We start from the raw sequence: 17,616 nt of genomic DNA, 5'->3' as shown, positions 1-17,616 counted from the left end.
GCAAGTTCTACCCACCAAAAAGAATGAACAAGATCCTTCTTACCTTCTCAAAGTCCTTTTCTGGCCTTTCCTCAATCTGTAAAAGAGAGATTGAGAGGGAATCATTAATAGAATCAATAAAGGATAAGAGAAAGCAGCAATATACCAGAAATGCCACGACATCCTCCCTGTCCCAAAAAGCAAGGTACCAAGTTAGACTTGAAATCTGAAGTTTCAAACCTGTGATTAATATTCCTCTCTCAAGAAAAACAGGGACTTCAACTTCAAGCAAAGATCCTGGACTAACAAAACTGACCCTCAAGTCAAATATCAGGGATCAGTCCAAAGTCTAAATAACTGGCTCTTTTAGGGTTTCAGTACTTCACTGCAATTTACTAATTTACAAGTGAGATCCTGTACTAAAACTGGTGTAGAAGAACCCAAACAGTGAGCAAGCAGCATTTAGGAGGACAGAAAATTACCGCGGATGCAGACAGCTGAAGGGTTTAAAAGTTTACAGAATATCTCCATCTAAAATGGAATTAAGTGCAAAAGGGATTGAATGAAATTAAAAACTCAGCAGAACTCAACAAAACCTGAATTCTTCTTGGAATATTCAGCACAGTCAAGATGGTTTCCCAAAAGACTTCTAGAAAATTAATGTCTTCCCCAGACCAAGAAAAGCCTAATTTCCAAAGGGAACAGTGTTTTTGGAACTACTGGAAAAACTATCAGGATAGACCTGATACAGGGGAAGGCAGGGCATAATTGATGTTAAATTGATAATTTCCATTGAAAACACACTCAAAACCTACATCTCTTTCTAATCAGTACACATTTGGCACAGTTTGGAGTTCTTTTCTTTTATTCTATAGAACAATGTGGGGATAATCTCCCTCATTTTTCTTCATATTATCTATGTTACCCTATTCTAAAAAATCTCAGAACTGTGAGGTACCTGTTACAAATCAGCTTTTTACATCAACATGTCACAGCTAAAATTCCCTATGAATTAGCACTTGAGAGTTTGAGGTTTCAAAGTAAAATAAGCCAGACTTAAAGCACTAGGTCTAAACTTGCAAACACATTGAATACATAAAATATTTAGGAAAAACCCCTCAAATCTCTGAATTTGGAGGCAGTAAGAGAGGGTCATTAATGAAGGCAAACGATTTAGCTCAGACTCAATGAACAAGATGGACTGAATTGTGCAACCAGCTTTTTCTTTTCATGCCAGACAGCTCCAAGTGCTGGATTTGGCAGCCCTCTAGCCCAGCCAAACACTGTGTTGTTGTTTATCAAGACAGCTGTGGCAGTGTCAATAATGGCATATGACAAAAGATTTGTGTGTCCACACACATCTACCTCTGGAAATCTGTGCACAGCTTTGGAAAATCTGTCTTACAGGGAACAACTCAAAATACTTATTTTCCTTCAGCCATTTGCACAATGGCCTCTATTTTCTGGAACAAAGTGCCATCTCAGTTTTTATAATATAAATAAGGGAACAAATATTGATATTGTTTGAATGATGCATCACATGAGTCAAATAAGAGTTTCCATTTACAAAGGGGAATGTTTAAGACAATGTGGTGAGAGACATGACTACAGTGAGTGTTTCTACTCAGAGTACTCATAACCACACCTGGGAAGGCAGCTACACCTTTATTGCAAAATTATCTTAAATAATAACTCTGATGGGGCATAATCTCTAATAATGAAAACTAGTAACATCTAAAATTGAGCTGGTCAAGAAAAACCAGATTTCATCTTCCCTTGCACACATCCACTTGGTGCCATGAATGCCATACTCAGAGCAGTTTCTCCTCAAAACCAGCAAATATCCCATACAATTCGTTTAAGTATTTATTAACACTTAAAAACTCAATCAATTTTGAGAAAAGCCAGTTACTCATACCAAAATAACATCCCTGCATTACACAGATGCCTCCTGCTACACAACACTTTTCTAATAAAAAGCCAGTCTGAAACAAGCAGCATTTAATTTTATGGTTACATGGCAGTGATACACTAAAATCTGTCTTGTAGAAACAGAGAAACCTATTTGAGATTAATATTTTATACACCTTTCAACGTGCTCATGTTTAGATTAATGTATTCACAGTATCCTTTCAAAAGATAATTTTTTCCTAAAGGAATCAGCCACCAGAGGGACCTCCAGGTTTCCAGCCTTCCCTCAGTTCCCCCCCAAGAATCCTCTGGCAGTTGATTCAGCAATAAATGAAACAGAGAAAGATTGAGAAATGTTTCATAAACATTTCAGGAGAGAAATGTTTATGTTTATTCAAAGTTTTACAGAATTCTTGCCCAAAACACAAACTTCTGTGCTAGCATTCAATCAAGAACACTGAAATTACTGAACAGGCTGAAAGGAACTTCTCTACCTTCACGAGTACTCAGCACAGCCCTTCATAAAAATATCCTGGCTTTGGGACTTTTCCACACACAAACAGAAAGGATTGACAGAATACTTGCCAGAAAAGGAGATTTAAAGAGGGATTCACCTAATGGTACCTTTAATTTACACAACATTACCATTTTTCATTTGCACAAGGGTGTGGGTTTGTCTCTAATCACAGATTATCTTCCTCTTCACTAACCACTGGGGCAATTTGTACTTCAGTGCATTAAAAAGCAGGAAAAGGAAGTAATTTTCCAAGGAGCTCCAGCACGCACATCTTTGTTTTGGCTGCTCTCTGCAAAATAAGTGCAGAGTGGGATCAGAGTTCAGCCTCTCCTGACAGCAATTTCGGAACAAATCCAGAACCACATTACAAAGATGTCAGCAATATCAGAGCTCACCACAGCTGGAAACATAACGTGAGCAAGATCACCCCACAAGCCTTTATATGGAAAAAGTGCCTGTTTTCCACAGATTAAAAGGGTTAACCCTTTTAGGATCAAGCTTGTTGCCACCAGTGGAGTGTCCAGGCCAAAATGAGTCCCTGCAGCATTCTCATAGAGCATCCAACCAAACAAGCACCTACTGCAAGAAAAAGCATCATAAAATCAGTGACTGGGGCACAGTTTCCAGCTTCCAGCTTTCTGAACAAAGGCAGGGAAAGGAAGCCTGGAACTCTTCTGCCTGTGCCATGTCCTATGCTCAGGTATCACAACAACTTCAGTGGCTGTCACTGCTCAGCTCCAGCTCAGATCTTGCACTTAGCTCAACTTCCTCAAGAAAGCAAGGGGGGTTTTTTGGTGACAAATCAAATTAAGATCATTTCCTGCCCTTAACGTAGCACAGCACAGCTTGAAATGGAAACTCGGTCCACAGCAGAGAAAAGTTGTTAGGCTAGAGCTTAACACAGGATGGTATTACAAAATCTGGAATTAAAAAGAAGAGGCACTGCAGTCAGTACAATCCCTCCTACAACCCCAGTCTTACCAGTTTGATCAGCTGGGCTGGGGCAGGCAGTAAGAGAGCTCCTGCTGCTTCTCCAAGGAGAGCCACCTTAACTCCAGCAATTAGCAATAAGCCTTTCAAAGTCAGCAGGGGAAAACCACTGCTGAAATTTGTCAGGTCTGAAGAGGGTCTGTGAGAAGAATCCTCTCTCAGGAATGAGTGCTATGCCAAACGTCACTGCCTAAACAAACTTATCAGTCCCAGAAATGCAAGTTAGCACTGCAGCAAATCCTCACTCCAGAGGGGCCCAAAGCACATCCAGACTGGCTAAGGACACACCCTACCCCAAACCTGCAGACAGAGAGAAGAAAAAGCTTCTCAAGTGCCTCCACCAAAATTAAGTTTGTCACTATCTTCATTATATTTCTGGTGAGAACAAGTTCGGCTTCTGCCAGGGATCAAAGGTGCTCAGAGCTCATGAATGACCTGGACATGGACACACTGGGGAGTGAGGGCTGCAGAGCAGCAGGGATCTGGAGGTGCTGGTCCATGGCCAGCTGGATCTGAGCCAGCAGTGCCCTGGAGCCAGGAGGGACACCCTGTCCTGGGGATCCCCAGCCAGGCCTGGGAGGGGATTGTCCTGCTCTGCTCTGGGCTGGGGTGGCCTCACCTCCAGTGCTAGGGGCAGTTTTGGGTGGGACAGGAGATGGGGAAGGGTCTGGAGGGGCTGTACAAGGAGCAGCTGAGGGCAGTGGCTTGTTCAGCTGGAGCAGAGGAGAGACGGAGGGCAGAGCTCAGCATATTCCTCCCCTGGGGCAGCTCCCATGTGCTCTCTGTGACAGGGGCAGGACCCAGGGATGGCTGGAGCTGTGTCAGGGGAGTTTAGGCTGGATCTCAGAGGGTGCTGGCACTGCCCAGGGAATGGGCACAGCCCCAGGGCTGCCAGAGCTCCCGGAGTGTTTGGATACTGCTCCCAGGCATGCACAGGGAAGGATTGTTGGGGTGTCTGTGCAGGACCAGGAGCTGGATCAATGATCCCTGTGGGTCCCTTCCAGCTCAGGATATTCTACAACTCTGGGTGTGCTCAGCCTGAACTCTGCTTGTGTTGCTACTGAGCCTCCCCAAGAAGGGAGAGAGCCAGGATGAACCATCATCACCTCAGCCTAACAAAACCTTCCCTCTCCTCTTGTTTTGCCTGCCTTTCCTTAAAGAGCCTTCAGACAAATACTACTGCACCCTGAGTTTGTTTCAGATTTAGAAATAATTGCTTTTCACTAGTAGTTTCTTAATTTAGAAAAGAAAAATGACAGAACTCCTGCAATTCATATTAAAAGTCCAGCTCTCCCAAACCATGCTGAGAGCTCAGACCCATCTGTACAGAAATATCTGATGTTTGCTCTCAGTAGTCTTAAGATCTGTACTTTATGTGAGGATGGTTTAATATTAAACAACATATTTGCATATCTGCAAGGACAGCAGATATTGGCAGTGGGGATAACATGAAAAATGCTAAAGAAAAATAAACAAACAGCAAACTTCATTCAGATATAGTGAATTCTTAAAATAACTACAAAGACAAATACTCACACATTGTGTTTAACTATATTCCTGCCTTTGACTGCATTACTAACATGGTAACACAAATGAGAACATGAGCTAGCAAAGCTGTGCACAGTAGGAAAACCACTGCAGGAAAACTACTGCTGCTGTTTGCTCACTGTTCACTGAACAGTGATGGAAGAGGGAAACAGAACTCTGACCAAAAAAAAAAAAAACCGAAAAGAAAAAAAAAACCAAACTTCAGAGCTGCAGTGACAAGGTGTTTATGGTTTAATTTAGGAAGTTCCATGGAATCATTCTCCACTCTCAAGTACCTGTCTGAAAACACTACCAGAATGCTTTGAAGCCTGTCAGTAAAAGTGATTCCTCACTCTGAAATACAGGAAAAAATATTATAATTCTATCATAATCACAAGGTGCTGCTGGACTGACCCTGTGTAGCAATAAGAACTTTTAGGATCAGCTGGACTCACTATGACATTCAGTCTCTGCTCTTCTTCAAGGTGACAGAGGTAAGGGAATCTCTTCACACCAGGCAATACACCACTAATTAAACCAAAAAAAGGTGATTTAAGGAGTGCCTGCTGTCTCCCTGCAGAGCAGATTCAGCTTGGTGCTGACACAGCAAACCATCTCCAGCCACTTGCATACCAAGAGGCCAAACTGTAAGCAGGGAATTTAAAATAAAAAACCTCCCTTGCACCTCCCAGCATCCCATGATTCCTGTAAGGAACTTGCAGGAATGACTCAGTTGGAATACAGAAAACACCTAATGGAAATCAACTGTTGTGGGTACCCAGTTCTTGTTACCCTTATAGAATGGTAATGGAATCCCTGTTTATTCTGATTAATGTTTGCTTTGTGGGTAATTTAAATTCAGTCTGCAAAGCCATTTAAGATGTATTACTAATATAAGGTATATTCTGCAAGAACTCATAGCTCAGGGACTCAGGTTCAGGGGCTAATTAAGACTGATTTATTTATAGCTCACCGACTGCTATACATTATCTGATGAAAATCCCTCTGTTTTTCAAAATTTTTTAGAAGTTAATGTACCCAAAACTTCAGAGCATGCAGCTCTGTTGTATCAGTTTTCAAATGGCACACCACAAAACTCACTCTCTGAGGCAAATTAATATTATTGCATTTTAGTTTACTGTAAGCTGCACATTGCAGCTCTTTCTACAAGACATCCTACAGCATTCAGCAGCTGTCTGCATGCTTGGAAATAAATCAGGAAGATAACTAGAGCTGGAAACAGCTACAGAGAGGAACAGCCACAGGGAGAAAGCATTAAAAAAAATTGAAGACAGGGGATGGACAAGCCTTTAGCACTTGAGCATCATTCAGCCACAGCTTGTGCTGTGCTCCTGATCCTTCTAGCACTTTACCATGCTACAGTGACTCTTCTGCACCAAAAAAAAAACCTTGAAGAAGAGAGGAATGAAAGGGCTGAGGGGCAAAGAGAAATAGAGGAGCTCACCACTGGACTGGCCCGAGCAGAGCTGGCTCTGGAGGATGCCCGAGATCCCGAACCAAGGTAGCAGCTGTACTCAGAAGGCTGCAGCAGGAAAACCAGGAACAGCAGGCAGAGAAAAGAGAAAGGTGTCAGAATTGGGAAGGGAAGCAGGACAGGATGTAGAGCATCACATCTGAAATTAGTTAAAGAGGTGGTTACATGCAGCTGGCAAAGGAATAGCAGTGAAAGTTGGAGAATTGTTAATTTGAAAATTAAGACAAGCAGTAATTCTATTGGCAGTTCAAGTAGAGTTTTCATTCAAGTCTTAGGATACTAATCATTTAATTGTATCTCTTCAGGTACCAATGACAAGCAAACAATTCAGTTTCTGTACAAAAGGCTCCATCTTACTACTTTCCCAGAGCTCTGGGGCTCTCTGATGAATCATTCTCCCATGTTCCCAACATTGTGCACAGATAAAACAAATTTGTGCTCTGCAGGCCAAAGGAAGAACATCCATCTATGTGGGGATTAAAGTAAAAACTGAGCCCAGCTCAGAGACTGAGTCTCTCTCCTGGTTTTTCAGCACCTGCAGTCCCCATCTCCTGCCAAAGAAAGTCTTTTAGGTTTTTTTAAAAGGAAGCATCTAAGCAAAGATGCAGGACAGGGCTGGCTGGTTGCTGACAAGGACAAAGAATGTGTCTATGCTGTTTTATTTCCAGAGGTTTTAATGCAGTGGAAATGGAGCAGGGAAATTAAAGTTGAAAGCCTCAGGGAAACAAAAGTAGAACTTACTCTGGAAATAATGAGCTTATTTCAGAGATGATCAGGACTGTTTCTCAGATACAAATACACAGAAATCTGAAGAATTATCATACTTTGGGTTTTTTTATAAAGCCACCTGGCCACTACAGGAATTCCTGGACTCTTTAGCTTTACAGAAACAGCCAGGCCTCCACCAAGCCACTGCAGGGCTGCTCCAACATCATTAGTCACAGTAACAAAGCAGCACAGCATCACCAGCAAATTAAGCTTGCAGCACTAATAAATGGTGAGAGGGCAAGCTGGAAATAACCCCAGCTAGAGCACAAGCACAGGGTCAGCCACTGACCACAAAACATTCTGTGCAAGCTGCCCAGGGGCAGGGCAGTGTCCTAGGATGCACCCAGAGTGTCCAGAGCAGCTGTGGCTGCCCCATCCCTGGAATATTCAGTGTTGGACAGGCCTTGGAGCAACCTAGGATAGTGGAAGGTGACCCTGCCCAGGGGAGGGAGTGGGAACAAGGTGTCCCTTCTAACCCCAGCCATTCTGAGACTCTGTGTCTTCCACTGGCTTTGATCTTCATTTCAGAGGTGAGAAAATGCACCATATAAAACTCTGGTGCACACTGTTTACAACTATTGCAAACACACAATAATTCCTAAATTACAGACAAAAAGCACTAAAGCAAAAATGCAGTTTTTGTGTAGTCACCAAAGTGTTTTATGTTTAACAAAAGAAGGGTTTAGAATAAATTTAAAATGTGTGACAAAGTTTTAACTACTGATGACTCCCATATTAATGTTTCCAAGCCCTATTAATTCCACAGCTGCTCCCTGTACATTCTGACTATGGAACTAAGTGGCTGTAACCAAGCAAGACCACTTTCAGCCTCACCCCCTGCATTCACCTGCTCTTCCAAAAACATTTTTTGGGAACAGCCACCCAAGGTGACACTCCCTGTCCACGTTAAAAGTGCTGTGAGGTTCAGAGGCATTAAAACAACCACAGTTACTGTGACAAGGTCACTGCCTCTCAGGCAAACCCCTCCTGTTTGAACTCTCTCATTACTCCAGGCTGCAGGAACTGGAAAGGCTGGGTTACACACAAATACCTGTGGCTCAGGGTGGGATGGGGATGGAGGGAGGGGAAAGCAGTATTTTAGTCACTGTTCCCTGCTGATGCCATTGACAGCCCCTTGCAAACAGGTTTTGGGCTGACAGGTTTGCTGCAAATGATTTCTCACAGCTGTGAATCAGTGGGATGGCAAGAGGATGGCACAGCCCTGAAGGACTAAAAGTGTTTAGTAAGCATTCTTTAAAGTGTTTCCTCCTCCAAGCTAATAAAAATGTGATCTTTAAAGGTAACATAACATCAGTGCTCTGTCTTTTCACTCTTGTGGCCTTGGGTGGTGGTCATTTGTTTGCTGGGGGATTTTTGGTTGGTTGGGTTTTGCTGTCATCACTGAATGGGATGAGTGGCAGAATAAGCAGTGGGCCCACAGAGGAGGATTTAAAAATCTAAATGGATTGGCTATTTTTTTTTTTTCCAGGTGGATGTAACAGCAGCAGATGGACTGCCTGGCCTAAACACCCACAGAGGAGAAGAGGTGAAGGCATTTTCTGCCTTTTAGTCTGTAAACTGACTCCTGGAGTTTCTCTTTTTTGAAAGGAAACAATTTATATGGTCATTCCTTATATTGTTGCTCCTCATCTATGGCATAGCCCTCCACTCTCAGGACCACTCATTTTGGAAGCACTGCCACATCTATATGAATGTAAAATACATTTGAATATAAATCCAAGAAACAAAACCAAGCAAGCCATATATTCACAAAAACCATTTTCTTCGCACTGCTTACGTGGAACTGATTTTTAAATTTTTTCCTGATTTTTTTTTAAACTTGTATTTTTTCTCAGTTTTGACAAGAAGCCTCAGGGGGGTGTTTTATCTGCAAAGCAAGCACCAGGCAGAACTGCATTCCCTATCCCACAGAGCGGAGAGTTCCCATTGCTGGGAACTGTTCATGGAATGGTGCTGCCCCTGCTGCTGCCTACAGCAGCTGGCCCTGGATGCCACAGAGCCCATGTGCAAGGTTCCTCAGGCTGGCAGAGGCCAGGCAGAGAGCAGGGAAAAGCAGAAAAGCTCTTACAGCACGGGAACTGGGGGCACTATAGCGCCGGCTCCCGCTGTACACGCTCTCCTCGTACACAGATGCCTACAATTCAAACACAGAGTCAGCACACAGTGGGCACGGCCACAAATCCACCCAGCACACGTGGCAGGAGCAGCATGGGCAAGGACAGGGACAGCCACACCTCCTGAGGGCCACCACAAGCAGCATGCGAGGGAAGATCACACGTGCAAGGTCTGACACAGCCCCGAGGCCGAAACACCCCATGCATTTCTAACCCTTCTCCCAGAATCAGCTTTAATTCAACACTTTGCCTATCCTCCAATGGCTACATCAATTCTTAGACTGTGCCCATCTGTGTCACCTTCACTGCTGGTGGTGGCAGTGAAAGGAAAAACTCCCACCTGATCAGCTTCACTTACCAGTTGGTTTAGTATATTTTTATTATTTATGAGACGTATGGCTCAGGAAACACAAGTAGGAAACTCTACCTTTAAGCTTTGAGAAAAAATTCTGAGAAGGTAATTTTAAACATTTGTCTAAAAAAAAATTTGTGAACACAAGAATTGATGTTGCCTCTGTGTCCTGCTCCTGGAAATACAGTAAGGAAGACAACTCTCTCCACATGGACACAACACCCACTGATGTGGCAGCATCACAACCCCACGAGCACAGTCCCAACAGGAATTAAAGGAAGGATCAGCAAATCCAGGTGAGCACAAACAGCATCACACACACATACACACACAGAGGTGGCATTCAGATGGATGGGACACCAGGGTGTCAGACAAAGCAACTCCCAACAGGAATTACAGACAGCATGTGCATGGCTGGGGGTGAGTGGCTCTGGTGTGGGTGCTCAGAGCATCAGCACAACAAACCCTGTAACTCCTGGCTGGCAGGGCATCACTGTACAGCAGGGAGGGCTGAGGGAGACAAGCACAACACCTTTTGGTTTGGCAGAGTAAATGAAACAAAAAAAAAAGGTGCCTACAGCAGAATCAACCCTGAGAGATTAGGATCACTACATGACAAGAAAAGGAAACCCAGTACAGAGAGTATTAGTCATGTGCACCATGAAGATCTCAGCTCCCAAAGACTAAGAATACCAATCAGACACGTGCATTTCCTGCAGGAAGGGAGGACACGACACTGTGCAAAAGCAAAACAGCAGAATTTAATTTTAGGTTGTTAAGCTGTTATTGTCTTCCACACATTTGTGTACAGGAGCCAGAAAGGGGGTTTCTCTTCACTTCAACCAAAGCCAGAAAAAGCTACACAAAAGTGCTTCAACATACACACTGCAAGTGTTTCACACAGCTCTAAGATCATCTTAGATATTTTGTTATTCACAAAAGCAGAGAAAACCCAACTAATTCAGGAAAAAACTACAAGGGCTTCAATCAGAGCAGCCTGAAATTGTGTGTTAGTAACCATTCTATGGGTGCAAGAGACACTCCAGCAGTGATCCCCAGCCCAGGGCTTGAGGCCAGGTCCTGCTGCCAGTGCCCCATCCACACCCCAGGCAGGACCTGGAGCACTGCTGGAGCTCTGCCACACACAGGGGACAATCCAACCTCCAGCTTCACTGATGTTCTTCCAGCATTCTGGCTGGAATTTCGCGTCGTGCAGACTGGATTGCCTCAAGCTCACCAGACTGACACACAGCCTCAAATAGAGAACTTCAGGTAATTAAGATTTCCCTTATCTTTCCAGACCAATTGAGGCCAATGGCAGACAAGGAAAGGGAGGAGCAGCAAAGGAAAACTGATTGTGCTCATTTGAAAACAGTTTTCCATTACTCATTCCAATTTAAAAGGTCTGATTTGTTTGGGGCTTTTTAAAGTTTCACTAAAAAGAGCTACAGAGACTCTTGATAATCGGTCCAAACTGATTCCTAAGTACAAGAGGTTGTGTTATCCAAACAAAATCCAAGCCAGGTGAAGCCAGAGGGCAACAGACCCAATTTCCATTTTGGGAAGAAAGTTGAGATGTGGAAGCATAGCTGCTGTTGGGGAGACCCAGGTCAGAGTAGAATGAAGCCTGCATTGACAAACAAAGAAAAGAAAAAAAACCTCCGTGTGAACTCAGCTTCATTCTTTATTCCTTTAAATGGGAAGCAAGAAGTAAATTAAGTGATTACAAACTGCAAAGCAGTCACAGATGCAAAAAGAAGAAAGAACTGCATTAAAGCTGTGAGGTTGTGTGAAAATAGTGGGAGCTTTGAAGCACTGGAAAAATGTACTGTTCAGAGAGTTTGTCAGCTTCCTCCTGACATCCTGAGAAGTGTTTGTCCTGTAATCTACACCCCCAGGAGAAGGTGAGATCCTGGGAGATGGAGAGCAAAGCCAGGGACCTAAACTGCTGGCTGTGCTCAGCAGGAAATGTGAGCAACCCACAGTCAGATATGGCAGGACTGAGGGGGAGAAAACTCTTCTCTAAGTGAGATTGTTTACATTAAACACCTTTAAATTAAACACCTTCTTTCCCTGCTTAGCATCCAGTCATCCCTGAACTTCTGGTCCACTCAGGGGATCTTAATGAGCTGATATGAAAGATCTCATGCCTTCAGCTCCTTTGCTGCTCTCCTTCTACACCTATTCCCTGACACCTTTCCTCTCCAAACATTTCTCATGGGGCTCTAGACAGCCAAGGTTCTCTGCTTTCAGCAGTCAGCTCCTCACAAACCCTAACTCATCCTTGCTTCACCTCTGTGGTGATGGAGGTGTTGATTTCCTCACAAAGGAGGGAGATCTGTGGCAAATTAAAGAAGTTTGTTTGCCTTCTTCCATCACTGCAGGCAAACACGTTTAGATGGGACAAAATACCCACAGGTACAGGCTGAGGGCAAATCATTGTCCAACCTCAGAAAAAAACCTAACCCAAGAAACAACCAACCACAAACTAAAACCCCCCAAACCATGCCTGTGAAATAAGTTTTACTGAAAGGAAACCTGAACTGAACTTTAAGAAATTACTTGGACTATTTAAGCACGTGGCATTAATCATATTGAAGGGATCAACCTGTGACACTGCAAGTGCAGCATCCACATGGAGATCAGTCCATTCTGTCACTTAATTCACTGTTCATTCATCATTTCCCTGCAGCCCTGAAGAATTTTCCTCTTTTTCATTTTTCCTTGTCACTTTGACAAGCTTTATGATTCAGCTTGGGCTTTTTGGAGAGAATATTCCTAAAAAGTGAATTCCAGCCAGGCTGGCATCAGTTTGGTTTGAAGTTTCAGTTATTCTGAGTTACCCACAAACTTTCCTCCCACTCCTAATTAATAATTAATCCAAACAGCAGTGGAACTACAAGGAACTAACGATGTTGCTGTAATTAAGCCCTACTCAGACTAAATCTCCATGCTGCAAACACTAATTCCAGGATGATTTTAAATTATTTAAATGGAAACCAAACAGCCTCTTCTCCCTGGATGACTTCCTTGGAGATACTTTGCTCTCCCTGCTCTCTCAGAGCAGTGGAGTATATCAGTAAAGAGTAAGAACATCATTTGTGACCAGTGCTACAGAATAAAGCTCCTTGAACTCATCCAATGGGCCAGCAAGAGACAGGACAGGCTCTTTTCTTAGCAGTTCAAGCAACAGCATTTCATTGTCTCTTATCCACATAATGCCAGCTAAATTATATGGCAGCAACAATTCTAAATGGCTGTGAAGTATCAGCTCCTGTTTCAGTGTTTATCCAGGCTCCTGCTTCCCTTCATGCCTACAAAGTAACCCCTGAACTCTCTCTCGTGTTCAGCGTGTTATTGCTCAAACACTTGGCTCAATGGAGGCTTAAAAGGAGTTTATTTTTACCCTAAACACTGAGCTTTAGGCTGCATACCACTAAATTTTTTTAGAAGCCTTGAGATCACAAAGATCAACAGGCTCTGAGCTTTTGTCTGGCTTTGTTAAAACACAGAGGAAAAAAAAACCAAACCCCAAGAGTTCCCCCTCTGCCCCCAGGCTGTGCCTGGACAACCCCTTTAAATCATTTGCACAATCCCCAATATTTAACAAAGCAGGGCCAGGAGTTGCTGTAATTGATACACAACACCTGTTGTGCTGGGACAGGAGGGAACATTGTGACCTGCATCCTCACAATGGAGTTAATAATTAAGCTTTTTTGGACTGGAAATAAAAGTCCATTAATGTTAAGTAGTTAAGTGGGAACATTTGTACTGGTTCTTCAGCTCTCTAGGCATTTCCAGAAACCCTAGGATATGGTTTATAAAGAAAAAAAAAAAAAACAACAAACCAAAGGCATTTAATTAAACAAACTTCAAATAAATAATTTGCATTTGGGGAAAACTGAAAATCCCAAGCCTATTTTAACTATGGCAATCTCAAGGCATGGGCTAAATTAGGAGATTCAGTACTAGAGCATGGCATGAACACCTTGCAGAGGTTGAAAATCACTCATTCTGTTTCCAGCACGTGGAAATCCTCCCTGCCAGTGCTGTCACATTGTAATTTTCACCCGATTTTGTTTACAAGTTAAAGCAGTTCTGGCTTCCAAGATCTTTCTGTACCAATTTCTGAGACTTCCCACTCAGGGCTTGATTTTTGATTTTTTTATTTCCCACACAGCTTCTTGCTGCACCTCCAGTGTCTGACAGATTCCAAACCCACAACATGCAAGACAGGAAAAACCTGCTTCACCACTGAAAAGAATTTGCTAATTAGCTTTAATCCCATTAAATGGAGTAACAGAATTTTATAGCAATAGAAATCATCTACTAACCCTGCTAGATTTTCTACTCTGGGATGATCCATACACGTCTTCCTCATAACCATTGGTCTGTTATGGAAGGAAAGGAAAGAGAAAAAAAAAAAAAAAAAAAAGGAAAGACAAAAAGGAGAGAAGAAAAATTGACGTAGACCCCCAAGGGAATTTTTAAGCAAATGTCATCACTTATGAAAAGCAAAGGCAGAGACAGAACTTTTTAAAGATACACCAGGAACAGGAGCAGTGCAGGACTAGGTCATGATTTCAAAAATGAGGACATGAACATTTGTGTCACTAGCTCCAGAACAGCCAAAAATGTCAAGGATACTCCTGCTTGCCCTTTTTGATCCCCTTTTTTTCTGCCTCCCCTATTATTACTGGTCTATATTCAAACACTCTGTGAAGGGAATAGGGGACAAAATGGAGATCAGAGACCACAACAAAGGACATATATCACTATAGATACTTTTATATCAGGCAGCAAATTGTAATAGAAGGATTAACTCTATGTGAAAAATCCAGCTTAGTAAACATGCAGTGCTATATAAATTCTCTTCTTTTTGATTTTGAGCATCAAAATTAAACCCAGACAGTGACCACCTGCCACCCCCCAGGATTGTGAAGCCTGAGGGCTGATGAGAGATTTGGGTGGGCTCAGCTGTCCTCCCTGGTGTCAGGAAGATGTTTTCCCTCAAAAGAGGAAAAACAAACAGGCCCAGAAGGACTGTTCCATAAACAAGGTGAGGTGCTTCAAATCCCTATGGCAGCAGTGCTGGGAATAAAACAAAGCAATCACAGTGACTCTGTCCTGAGTTTGGGAATGCAGTGGTGAAGAAGAGAGGACAGACACAAAAGTCTCCTCAATAGATAGCATTAAAAGCTCAGGTTTCCCCAGCAATTCACTGTTCTGGTATCACCTCACAACAAGCCCTGCTTTAACACTGAAAACAAGGAAGCACTCTGTGTATTTGGGGTGGGGGTTTAGTGGAAATTTAATTAGAATTTCTATTAAAATTCAGTTTTGAAGTCCATGTTTTAATGCATTCCCGAAATGAATATCCACTAGAACCAATCTGAATCAATTTCCAAGAGAAATATTTATCATCTACTATACAGCAGCTTCCATGAAAAATTAAACAAATTAACTTAGAAACCAGTTCAGAGCCAAGCTGGGAAAACTACTTCTGGGAAAAGCTTAGATTCACTATTGAAATGCAACATTATCACCCCAAATGGAAGGCAAACATCCAAGTTTCTTTTATTCAAGAACTGATTTGAAATACTCCTGTAACCTTCTCAAACAGCTTGGCTTCTTTCCAGTTTTTACCAGGTTGGTTTGGTTTTTTTTTCAGGCTCCTTGAATTTCTCCAATAGTCCCATGAAGAATGGTTAAAATGGATCTCCAGCAGCTGAAGGCAATGCTCCAGTTCAGCCTCAGCCCTCTGTGCAGACCAATTACTTCCACCACCCCTTTTATTGCTACACTGAGGACTTGTTTGCCTTTTTCAGCTGAGTAATATTGACTAAATGTAACCTCAGATCACTATCTGAGCCATCCCATTACTTTATAATGGTACCTTCATTTTTCCCAGATGTGGTATTCCTCATTTGTGTTTACTGCTATTCCATTTTGACAAGTTGTCTCCTGTTTATCATCACTATTTTCACTCTCAGCTTGTGTCAAACTGCCTCCACTCCCTGCACTTAGCCAGCCAGGCAACACTGACTCCTGGGGAATTGCTTTTCCCTCCTTAAAAATCCCAGATGATGCTGTTTTAGATGGGAGCAGACCAGCTGAGATCCTTCCCAGCTGTCTTGTTTCCTAACAAAGTTATTTTCCAAGTGCACATTCCTTTTACAAGAATGAGATCTGGCCCAAGGTTTCACTTAATGTCACACAGAGACATGCCAAGAGCCTTACAGTTAATTTACAGTAACATCCTTTATGCCTTTAGATAATGACCCTGCTTAGGAACTCCAGCTGAATTGGCATGATGAATTTTGCACAAGCCCAGGTTAACTGGTTATCACTTCACAGTTCAGGCCATTCTAAAGGAATCTGCTTCATCTGCCCTTTCAGTCTTTCAGATTTCAGCCTGAAGCCCCAGAGCTGAGGCCATTTCCCCTGCCCCTCTGACCCATCCTCTCTAAAACCTCTCCAGTGCATATTTTTGAAGGCAAATGCTCCAGGCAGCTCTTGGAGAGGAGGGTCAGTTTTATCAGACTTTGCTGACCTTTGTTCTAGGCTACATTTGAAAACTGGAACAAATAAAACTGCATTCTAGAGAGGCTAAAATGACTCAATTTTACTTTTCTCTCTTCAGTGACCCTATTTCTCTCTGTATTTTCTTCTTGCTTTTGGCAAAGGGAACCATTTCACTGCCATTGTGTCCATTTCTGCTTATAATGTTATTTTACCTCGGGCTGTGGCTCGTGATGCTCCCTCAGGCTTTCTCAATCCCACATCCAAATTCCAGCCCTCAGAAAAATTCTGTGCTCATTTCCAGTGTAGCAAAGAACCTCAACCTAGCAACGTGGAGCCTCCCCTCCAAAGAAATATTCCCACTTTGCCCTTTCTTGTGTCCTCTTCACCTACCTGCAGTTGGTCCCCATAAGATTCGCCATAGGATGAGATGGGCTTTAACGGCCCTTCTAACCCAAACCATTTGGGAATTCTGTATTATTCTGTCAATATTGCCTATTTCTGTGTACATGTGACAGCTCAAGTTAGGTAGCTCCAGTAAGGTTTTGAGTTTTTCCACATGCTCTTTATATAGCACTGAAATAAGAGTTTGGATACTGTTGCCTGGAAAGGCTGACCTGGAACAGACTAGACAGAGCAAAAGGAATAAAATAGGTATTTATTGAAAGGATACAGCTTGGGCAGTGCAAGAGTCTGGCTGTACTACACCCAAATCAAATCTAAGATGGATCCTGGTCATGAGTTTTTACACTTTTATAAGTTTTGATTAATCTCCATATTGAGGTCAATTATCCAACCACAGGTTATGGAGTCTCAGCCCCCTGGCTTGCCCAATTTCCCTCACTGTTGCTTCTGGTTTTTGGGTACTGGTTGTCCTTGATTCTCTGTCTAGAAAGGAATGGTTTTTTCTAACTACCCTGTGAAGAGAACTTACTAACACCTAATACGAAGTTTCAGAGTTACACACTAAGCAGCAGAGATTCTGAAAAATATAAAAGCTAAAACCCAAGGCATCAATCCCACATTTTGGAGATGATCTGGTGCTCATTATTCCCTAGCAAGTGCAGATAGTTATGGTGTATCCTTGACATTGGGCTGGCAGCTCTCACACTGGCACACACTCCTTGTCCTGACACAGTGGGTTTGCAGGCAGAACCCTCTCTGAGACAGATAAAAATACATACTGCTTTGGAGTAGTTCTTCTTTTTGGTCCTCTCACTCTCTAATCCAGCCTGCAGTAGGATTAAGAATGCAGGGTGAGAAGATCAAGTCTGTGCACACCCTTCAGGGCCAGGCATGCACATCCCCATGCAGGAACAGGAGCAGGGCAGGGCCCAGCAGCCAATCCACCCTCGCAGTCAAGCGCCCGGTTATCAGGGAATATTGTTAAAATGATGTTAAATTTAGCAGCTGCACTTCC

General features: G+C 42.9%; 1 protein-coding gene across 19 annotated transcripts in view; it reads right to left on the bottom strand.

Annotated features, from left to right (window-relative positions):
* The window catches only part of LRRFIP1 (LRR binding FLII interacting protein 1), a 278,630-nt gene that overhangs the window by 201,561 nt on the left and 59,453 nt on the right, over nt 1-17,616 (bottom strand). For 8 of the 19 annotated variants that reach the window (XM_079311117.1, XM_079311116.1, XM_079311118.1 and 5 more), the window contains exons 8-14: nt 17,381-17,428; nt 14,009-14,065; nt 11,221-11,301; nt 10,140-10,184; nt 9,277-9,342; nt 6,390-6,467; nt 44-76 (exon numbers count right to left, since the gene is read on the bottom strand). In XM_079311117.1, coding sequence (XP_079167243.1) covers nt 44-76; nt 6,390-6,467; nt 9,277-9,342; nt 10,140-10,184; nt 11,221-11,301; nt 14,009-14,065; nt 17,381-17,428 — 408 coding nt within the window. The remainder of the gene's footprint in view (nt 1-43; nt 77-6,389; nt 6,468-9,276; nt 9,343-10,139; nt 10,185-11,220; nt 11,302-14,008; nt 14,066-17,380; nt 17,429-17,616) is intronic. The other 11 variants (XM_079311111.1, XM_079311114.1, XM_079311113.1 and 8 more) reach the window with 6 other exon arrangements.

The sequence above is a fragment of the Erithacus rubecula genome, assembly GCF_903797595.1.
Source record: "Erithacus rubecula genome assembly, chromosome: 8".
In the NCBI taxonomy this organism is placed as follows: domain Eukaryota; kingdom Metazoa; phylum Chordata; class Aves; order Passeriformes; family Muscicapidae; genus Erithacus; species Erithacus rubecula.
This window is presented reverse-complemented; position numbering and strand designations above follow the sequence as displayed.